The sequence below is a fragment of the Dioscorea cayenensis genome, chromosome 7 (genome assembly GCF_009730915.1).
Source record: "Dioscorea cayenensis subsp. rotundata cultivar TDr96_F1 chromosome 7, TDr96_F1_v2_PseudoChromosome.rev07_lg8_w22 25.fasta, whole genome shotgun sequence".
Taxonomy (NCBI): Eukaryota; Viridiplantae; Streptophyta; class Magnoliopsida; order Dioscoreales; family Dioscoreaceae; genus Dioscorea; species Dioscorea cayenensis.
The window spans coordinates 3,557,951-3,567,725 of NC_052477.1; the positions used below are offsets into that span (position 1 = coordinate 3,557,951).

The 9,775-nt window shown below is 31.3% G+C and overlaps 1 protein-coding gene across 2 annotated transcripts; it reads right to left on the bottom strand.

Moving 5' to 3' along the window:
- Nucleotides 1-1,656: 1,656 nt before the first annotated feature.
- LOC120264429 (sugar transporter ERD6-like 16) lies at nucleotides 1,657-7,021 on the bottom strand. Of its 2 annotated transcripts, XM_039272242.1 has the most exons (19): nucleotides 6,966-7,021; nucleotides 6,698-6,892; nucleotides 5,282-5,344; nucleotides 4,315-4,404; nucleotides 4,171-4,230; nucleotides 4,003-4,068; nucleotides 3,827-3,892; nucleotides 3,648-3,723; nucleotides 3,505-3,569; nucleotides 3,332-3,424; nucleotides 3,159-3,239; nucleotides 2,996-3,080; nucleotides 2,863-2,909; nucleotides 2,720-2,782; nucleotides 2,581-2,640; nucleotides 2,439-2,492; nucleotides 2,297-2,356; nucleotides 2,074-2,188; nucleotides 1,657-1,966 (listed from the first exon to the last, which is right to left on the bottom strand). In XM_039272242.1, exons 2-19 carry the CDS (start codon nucleotides 6,872-6,874, stop codon nucleotides 1,845-1,847), a joined length of 1,443 nt encoding a protein of 480 aa, XP_039128176.1. In that variant the 5' UTR covers nucleotides 6,875-6,892; nucleotides 6,966-7,021; the 3' UTR covers nucleotides 1,657-1,844. The 2 variants fall into 2 exon arrangements, with proteins under 2 accessions (XP_039128176.1, XP_039128175.1); XM_039272241.1 differs by having other exon boundaries at nucleotides 2,074-2,356.
- Between the last annotated feature and the right edge of the window lie 2,754 nt (nucleotides 7,022-9,775).

Sequence of the window (9,775 nt, forward strand, 5' to 3'; positions counted from 1 at the left end):
CTTATGAAATAAAGAAATCCCTTCTTTTCTAAATATATCTCTCTCTTGTTCTTGTTTATGCATCCCTTGTTGGGATGTTGACCACACATAATATAGGGATAAAAGGATATATGTGCACAAGTTGTGTAGACATAGCCTAATTGTGGTGATCTAATTAAAGTTTGGATATGGTCCTAATTGTCTAACTAGATGTGTGGATTTACATAATAATAATAATATGGTGTGGAGAATTCCTGGGGCAAAATCGTCAAGTCTATGATGGGCAGACTTGTAATTAGCCCCATAAAGATTTTTTATAAATAGGGTATGTTCCTAACTGAGCAAGCAACGATCTGAGATTGAAAATTAGGTTTTTTTTCTAATCTAAGGTTCCCATCTATCCTCTGCGTGTGATTAGTTAGAAGAACCATAAGACCCAATTATCATCATCAATGGATTCAAGTGCGGGTACGCTTTCGCTAAATTTATGTTGTTCCCGAATAATTTCCAATCAAGAAGAAGATCCTGGCTTTTCATAGGGGTTATTCCCATTGTGAAATCCATCAAGTTCCATCATCTCTCTCTCTCTCTCTCTCTCTCTCTACGCTCTAATCTTAGAGCTTCTGCCCTCATAACCTTTATTTCACTTGGATGAGCCACACCCAAGTAAGTTGAAAGGCATCCCAACGGTCTCCCTTTACTGTATAAGCCTATTACTCCTAGCATTATTAAACCTAGATGGATTAATGTATATCTTGATGATATTATATTATTATATAATTCTTCTGTTATTAAGTCTAATATTATTAAAGGGTATTTTCAAATTCACCTAATCAAACAACTACTTTAAAGAATTTTGTAATTCCAATACAAAGAATTTTATATTCTACCCAACAAACACTCTAAACTTTGTTATCTCACTGGTTAAAAAAAAGAATTTTGTCTTCTAAAAAAAATATTTTTAAAAAAAATTAAGAAAATTTAACACAATTTTCCAATAATTAATAAGAACATGTAACAACTCAATTTAAATAATATGAAAAAAAAAATGATGGACTTGAACCTAATTCGTTTACTCACTAATCTTTTAGGTGTGAGAGGAATCTAAACATATATAGTTTTTTTTTACCTTAGATCAGAATTATCATCTACTCATGTATTTATGGCCATCAAACTCTTTGAGAGAATTGGAGAGAATTTACTGTAGATGTGTAAGGGCCATTTTTTTTAAAATTATTGTTATAATAATTGTTTTGGAACATAACTTGTCCTTATGAATTATAGTTATAGTTATAATTATAATTAGAATAATATTGACTGTTTCAATAAAATTTATTGTTTGGGAACATAACTTGATGTTATGAATAAATCATTAATATGGCCATTTTTTTAAGAATGATATTATTAAATTAAATAACTACTATAATGTCCGATAATCTGCATGAAATTATTTTAATAAATATTTTAAGAAAGAGTGTTATTTTAATAATTATTTAATTCAATAATATTATTTTTTTTAAAAAATACCTCTGATTAATGTTTATCAAAGATTTTCTAACCAACCACCTTGGAAAAGGGTAATTGGCATTTCATTTTACACCATACTCAAAGGTCGACGGGTTTGAATTATAATTGTGGTTCGTACATACACCAAAAAACAAAAGATAATAATAATAATAAATGAAAAAGCACCTGCCTAAATTGCAAATTTATTTACTTGAAACCAATGCTCTGAGCTACAATGAAACATTACTTTCTTGAACAAATTTGACGTGGTACTACTGAAAATGCAGCTACGATAGATGATGATGATGATGATGATGATGATGATGATACACACTTACAATGATATTCCTTGTTAGTTTTCATATTTGAGAACTCATTGATGCTTGAATCTCTTCCAATGTTCGGCCTTTAGTTTCTGGCACTACTCTTGCGACGAACAAAACTGTTACTGCACAGACTCCAGAAAAGATAAAAAATGTACCTATATCGAATATATATCGTATGTTAGATGCAAACCAAACACATGTTATCTAAAGTTCAATCAAACAGAAAAACTAAATATAGGCTATTAGGATCTGGGTTATTTACCTGCTGAGCTCCAATCCATGAGGAAATTGAAAGTGTAGGAAATTGCCCATGAACCAAACCAGTTGACAAGAGTCACTAGACTGCCACCAATTCCTTTCACATTGATTGGGAATATCTGCAAGCAATTCAATTTTGACATTAAATTAAACTTTGATTGTTCCATTGTTTTACATTTAAAATTTTTGTTCGGTATTTCAGATATAATTGAAGTATTGAAGCTGACCTCTGACATTATAACCCAAGGGACAGCTCCCATTCCGATCGAGAATGAGCCCATATATACCTGTTATTTAGAATGTCACGAAATTATATTTTTGTTTCAAACAAGCTTTTTTTTTTGGTATTTGTTTTGTTTTGATTCTCACCAGAATGCCGCAAAGAGCAAACATTGGTACCCACTCGGCATATAGTCCATTTCCCTGTTAGAAATATGTTGTAACTTAATGTTATGTTATTTAATTGAGGCTGCAAACAGAGATGCATGAAATCTGAAAAGATAAGTCCTACCTTCAAATAGAATGATGTCGCAGCCATAAAGCAGCCTATGAATGTTCCAGTTGCAGAAACCTGAAAATGTAATTAAACCCGCTTTCAGTTGTTTTTGCTTACATTTTAGAACAAAAGCAATGTCCTTGATTTCTCCTACCATTAGAAGTGGTCTTCTGCCACTCTTATCCATTAAGATTGCGCCGATTATTGTGATCGGAACCTACAAGGGAACAACATACATTCGTAAAATGTTGCCATAGAAAAAGTTATGGAACACAGTCACACTGAAAGAACTAAGACCTGAATAGAACCCATCAAAATAGTACCAAGGCTTCCAGAAGAAAATCCTGTTCATGAAGCATGAACAAGAAGTTTGCGTAAAGGTAGAAAAGTTAAGGGCTTGTTTAGAGAAACAAGTTTCAGTTTATTGTACCTGCAGAAACAAAGGTTTCACTTGCATAGAATCCGATCCCGTTGATCCCTCCAAATTGTTGAAACACCATAAGGCCAACTCCAATCTGATAATTATTCACAATTACTCTAAAGAATTCTAAATATGACAGGCATTAGTAAGTTTGTAATGTAAGTTTGCTTACAATGACTGGATGGATGTATCGCCTTCCAAATAAGTCCCATATACTAGTCTTGGGAAGAGTTTGGAGAGTTTCAATGTATTCCTGTATAACAAAGTCAGTCCCTCCGATCAACCTTTGACATTCTATCTGTCAATTATTGAATATAACAGTGGCTTAGAGAAATAAATAATCACTTGAATTTCTGCAGCTTCAGCAGAGATATCTGTGTCTTTTCCACGAAGGATTTGCAATGCGGCATAAGAGTCCTTTCGTTTCCCCACTTTTGCCTGAGATATTTTATCAATTTTTCAGCAATCAAACATTTTAGAATCTAAATACATCAAACTTTGTAAACAATTCATCTTACAAGCCATCTCGGTGACTCTGGGATGAAGAAAAGACCAACAAGTAAAATAGCACAAGGAATGATTCCTGCATTACAAACAATCCCACTAAGCAGAAGTTGATGTTATATATTTTGTAATAACATTGGAAGGAAATAGATATTACCAACTAGTGTTAATGTTCTCCATGTTACAAATGTACCAACTATGAATGCTGTTGAACTTCCAGCACAGATAAATAACTGCAGCACAAGTACAAAAGGTGAACTTGCAGATGATCAAAAACAGACATGTATTATAATCTTCTCAGAAAGTTCCTTTGCTTAAGATACTAGACTTATTCACCTGGTTCAGGGTTGTAAGTCCACCACGTAAATTCTTTGGTGCAATTTCAGCTATGAAGATTGGTACCTATAGAACAAAACCATTTCATTATTCTTGAACTTCCCATATGAGGTGAATTTTCAATTTAGTTATGGGGGATCAAATTTTTTTATAAGCCTCTGCATTAGAAAGCATACCACATATGAGAGAATTCCAATTCCATATCCTGTGGAAATTCTTCCAATGTCTAGCAGCAGGGCACCCTTTTAGACAGAAAGAAAAATCAAACGGTTTAAGAAAATTTACTAGCTTTAATAAATAAATGAATAACTTGAGCAAAAAAATAGTAAGTTCAGATGATGAACCTCCGCAAAGTAGATTGCTAGCCATCCTATCAAGCAAATGAAAGATGATATTCTCATTGCCTGCTTCCATGGAACAAGGCAGGTTAGAAGTCATGCGTAAAGGTTGTTTTTTTTAATAGGAATTTTTTGTGGTCTGATTCTTACTCCTTTACGACCAAAGAAATCCGCAATTCGCCCACTTGTGACAGCACCTAACATTGCTCCAATTGTAACTATAGAACCAAAAACCGCAAACTGCAAGATTGCCAAGGAAAACTCATACTTAGAAGTTTGTGAGTAGAATAATTTCCAAGTCCAACAGTATAGCCTTAAGCTTAATTTTTATTTGGACATCAGTGATGATTTCCTTCTTTTTTTTTTTTCCTCGAGCAAAAAAGGAAAAAAAAAATTGAGATATGAAACATTGAAACATATATTTTTCACTTAACTGTCACCAATTACTTTTACCTAGATTCCCCTAATCTAAAAATGGTAAACAGCTCAAAAATTTCCAGATTATTTTTATCATTTCTGTCTTTCTATGGTCAATTTTTAGTTAATCATGTTGTCTGTTCTGAGTTCTGACACAACAGAAGACAAAAGCTGCCCCCACTCATGTGACCTTTCACCTAAGAAGAAAAGGCAACTTGACATTGATGTATTTTTTTTTCCTCATGTGTTTGCAGCATATAACCAAGTTTCTTGAGGGTTGGAAGTGTTTTTATAGATTAGATTTCTATCATGTTGCAGCAACCTTTATCATAAAAGGGAAAAAAGAACTTGCGATTGAATGGCAACTAAGATGAAATTGCATCTGTAATCTAACAAAAAATCCTGTAATTTTACCAAGAGATGCATCAATATTTCTAATTTTACCAAGAGATTCCATATTTGTCTGTTGTGCTTAATGCTTTTTACAGTTGTCCGATCAATGAGGTACAAAAAGTCATTTGGCCACCTAGCACAACTTGCCTTCTTTGTCTGATTAACGAACAGGGAAATCATACAAATTTTGACTTAATGACTCTATTAGCACACTGCAAATGGAAAATATCTAGAAGGAAAATAAAAAAGGAAGTTATATTTCCTGATAAAATGGAGTCTATGGAGAAGAAATAGGTGCCATTATTACCTCAGATAATGAGAGGCCAACATCATTCCTAATTCCAGATTGAGTTGGTGCAGAATAGCCAACCTGCAAAACATTTGTTGTTAATCTTGAAAACAAATATTGTCTTCTTATACCCTTGATTTTTCACTCAACAGTACAAAGACAAAGAGAGCTGCAGTGCAGTTCAGGTCTTGAATATTTCTGAAGTTTCATCAAAATCAGATCATTTTCTTCAAATATGTATTCCCATTGCTAGATTAAAATTATAAAGGTTCAGCCCAAGAGTTGTGCAGTTATCTTGAATGGCCAGTAGGATTTCTTTTCTTCTCCCTTTTGGAAATATCAAGGTCCAATTACTCAATTATTATTAAATTAAAATATAGCACAAATGGGAATTAACAAAAATTTAAAAATTTCTATCAAAACTTTCCTTTTCTTTGTTTGCTTGGTTTTTTTTTAACATCAAACCTCATCATTCAGTTAACGTTTAAATGTCAAATCAAACCAAAATGGCACGCAAACAATGTACAATTATATTGATTATTATTTTTTCCAAATATTAAATTCCATTAATTATGATTATAAAGACAAAATACCAAGAGAGATCATAAGGTGTAAGTAATCATGTGAAATCCAAAATTTATATCAAAATCAGATTGCTTTCTTAGTGCCAAATCGCATCACTATAAAATCACAAGTTTCATCCGAAGAAGGAAACTCTGATTAAATCATTCAAATTCCTTAAGAGACAAAACTACACTTTCCATGAAAATATGTAATTTTTGAAAATAATTTTTTAAATTCAGTAAAATAAATTTCTAAAAAAAAAACATACTTAACAAGGAAAAATGAAAGAACTTTATAATATGTGAATATATTATTATTTTTTAATTAATATAAATATTTTTGTGAATATATTCCTTCAAATATATATATTTGGAGATTAATGAAATATTTATAGAAACAAAAATAAAACAAGTGGAATTATCAAGAAAACCGCCCTAAAATTACAGTACAAAGTAGAACAGAGAGAGATCAACCTCAGTTTTCTCAAATAAAAAAAAAATATTTCAAAGAAAACACAGACAGAGATTTAAACTCTAGTGATCATGAATAGCAAAATTTTGAAAAAATCATCTCAAAATTCCATTTTTTTTAAAAAAATAATCACTGAATGAACAATATGAAACCAAACAAAAAATTTACCATAAATCAACAACATATAAAAGAAAAAAAGAAACAGAGATCCAAAGTCAGCTAAAAAAAATTTCAAACGTCATCTCAAAATTTCACTCATATTTTTCAACCATCAATCACTCAAATCAACATTTTTTTTCTTTTTGTTTTGACAAAACTCAAATCAACATTTCAAAATCAAAACACAAAGGCAAAGACAAAGAGAGAGATCACAGAGAGAGAGAGAGAGAGAAAGCTTACACAAGTCCCAAATTCAAAGGATCCACAAACGGAGACAGCAGTGCTTAACAAGACCATACCAATAGATCCACAGCTCTTCCCATCATTCTCTTCACAAAAACCTACCTCCTTCTTCACCAAAGCCTCCTCAATTCCCTCCCCATTGATCCCCCTTTCCAGATCTCCCCCAACAGCCATTTCTCCCCCTCAAAAACCCTAACAAATCTCAATCCCCAGAGAAATAAGAACAAGAACAACAACAAGGAGAAGAAGGGAAGGAGATTGAAACCTCGATCCACTTTGAATGATCTACAACTTCTCTCCTCGCCTTCGTCTTCCTCGCTGTGTTGGCACTCGGCAGAGAGAGGAGAGCATGGAATTAGTGTTTATATAGCAGGTCTCGTAGTGGCCTTTTGGTTAGCTGTTGGGTCCCACGTGTCATGGCCAGCTCAGCCTACTCATGGATTCATTCAGTTGTGGGTCCCATCCACGTCAGCGCCTCGTCGAAAATAATCTCGTTTGTTCCAAGCTAGGCGTCTAATAAATAAAATTAGTTTTATATTTATTTATAAATATCAGCACTCGTTTTTTTTTATACGTACATAGATTTAAAATTTACAAACATAATTCTACGTAAGTCCGTGAGACTATTAGATCAACATCCAATATATTGCTCTTTAAAATCTAGTCTGAATCTCCGATTCTATCTCACTTTTACTAAATTCAAATCTGACTCGTCCTCATTTCCAGCTTATCTCACGTTTTTATTATTATTATTTTTTTATCAACATCTACATATATCTATAAATTATTTTAAGATTTGTTTTTTTAAAAAAAATTCCCAGAGGATTTTAAGACTTGTTTTTAATATAATATTTTTATTTTTATTATGAATAAAAATCAAATATTTTTCCCTAACTATATAGATCATTGTTGAATTTTTTTCAAAAACTTGAATTTTTTTAAATTGCTATATTTAAAAAAAAATTATTTATTTTAACCACTTGGGTAATTCTTTCCCTTACTTAGTGAGAGGTTATAGAATCACTCGTAACAGAGATTGAAGCGAATGGTTTGCTTATTGTAATAATTTAAAAAAAATTATTTAATTCTAAAGAAAGGAAAAAAAATAATATGAGGGACAGTTTTCAACTAGGAATGAAAGTGGGGCGGGGAATGGGATTCTCTGCTTAAAATTCCTTGGGAACCCCCTTCCTCACCCAAAATCATCGATATAAAATTTTTCAAAGTAAATAAGCTATAATATTTCTAATGCGTTTATGTTACTACATACGCTTAAAGACTCTTATATCTGATTGAAAATAAAAAATATAATGTATGATGAAATAAAATAAAAATTCTCAACCAAAATTTTTTTTCTAACATACAGCATCATATATAAAATAAAAAAATTCACACAAAAATATTTCTCCTATCAGTCATAATATAATGTTTGATGAAAACAACAACATTAAAGGTACAAATTAAGTAATACAAATAGCATAAATTTTAAAATTAAATTAAAATTACAAATCCATTAAATAAAATTCATAATGCAAAACTAGCACAATAATTTCGAGGCTTCCATCGATTTGTTTCTTCTTTTCTCCAAATCATTTTATATTGAGAATCCAATTCCACCACTAAATAAATAATATATAACGTTATTTCAAATTTATTGTTACAATTATATTTAGACTTAGTTATTTTAAATTAAGTTTCTATTAAATATGAAAGTTATATATACTAAAACTTATTAATAACTAAAAATATTAACAAATAAATATTTATTGATTATATATATATATATAATATTATATTAATGTTGAAATAATCTTTAATAAATATAATAAAAAATATATAATATATTTTTTCGGGGAATCCCCATGGGCATGGGGGCGGGAGACCATTCCACGCCCTCGCCCAGCGCCTAGGCGGGAGGAATTTTTCCCCCTCCCGGTCCCGCCGAGTGGCAGCCGTAGGGAAGTTTTCGGGGAATCCCGCCCCGTCAGGCGGTGGCCCGTGGGAATGGGGATTTCCCGCCCCACTTACATCCCTATTTTCAATATACCTTTCTAGATCATAATTTTACAGAGCTCCTCATATCAACCGTTGAATTTAAATATAAGGCTTTATTTGAGGAGAAGGGCTGAGGGGTGTTTTGAAGGGTTTTGGAAGTAAGGGTTCTCTCAACCCTTGCTTGGGGAGAAGGGTTGGGAGAGGAGGTAAGGGTTTTGGAGGTAAATGGGATGTTAAAAATATCTCATTTCTCAACCCTCCAAATTAGACGGTTGGAAAGGGTTTATAATTTTCTAGACCAAAATATCTTTTTTAATAATTTCGTAATAACTAATAATATTCTTTTTTTAGTTTAGGAGTGAATGCAAATAATAATAGTAAAAAAAAACCTTAGCATTGAGCTTTTTCTCCCCTTATTGCCGAGATCCACCGGAATCTCTAGTTATGATTTTATTGGACGAAAATAGCATTTTATTTATATTTACTAATATGTAAGATTTTGTATAAAAGATTTGAAAATATTTATAAACTTTTTTATGTTAATTAATCATTTTTTGCCCATATTTAACTGAGATTAATAAATAAAATTTATTTATTAATCCATTATTTATCATAATAGAACATTTGAAACTCTTGCCTATATATATATATATATCTTTTATTTGTAATTATGAAAAATAATTTAATTGTTTTCTTTATTTAATATATTTATTGATATTTTTCAAAGTGGATTTCTAGTATCATTGATGAGGACAAAATGAAATTTTTGTGTCACATCAGCTGGTAGCAACTTGGCGTCTAATAAATAAAATTATTTTTTTATATTTATTTATAAATATGAGCACGTGTTTTTTTGTACGTACATAGATTTAAAACTTACAAACGCATCTACTATATAATTCATGCGGGCTGGATTAGATCAATATCTAATATCTTGTTCCTTAAAATCTGATCGAATCTCGATTCTATCTTACTTTTACGAAATTTAAATCGACTTTCGTCGCTTTCTCGAAACTTATTTCACGTTCTTTTTTATTTTTATATCAACGTCTACATATATCTATAAATTGTTTTAAGACT

Coding starts and splice junctions, on each gene's coding strand:
- LOC120264429 (XM_039272241.1), bottom strand. CDS start 6,874: ATGGCTGTTGGGGGAGATCTGGAAAGGGGGATCAATGGGGAGGGAATT. Junction 3,425..3,504: donor CAGAGTCACCGAGATGGCTT/GTAAGATGAATT, acceptor AAAATATCTCAG/GCAAAAGTGGGGAAACGAAA. Junction 1,967..2,073: donor CATGGATTGGAGCTCAGCAG/GTAAATAACCCA, acceptor TATTCGATATAG/GTACATTTTTTATCTTTTCT.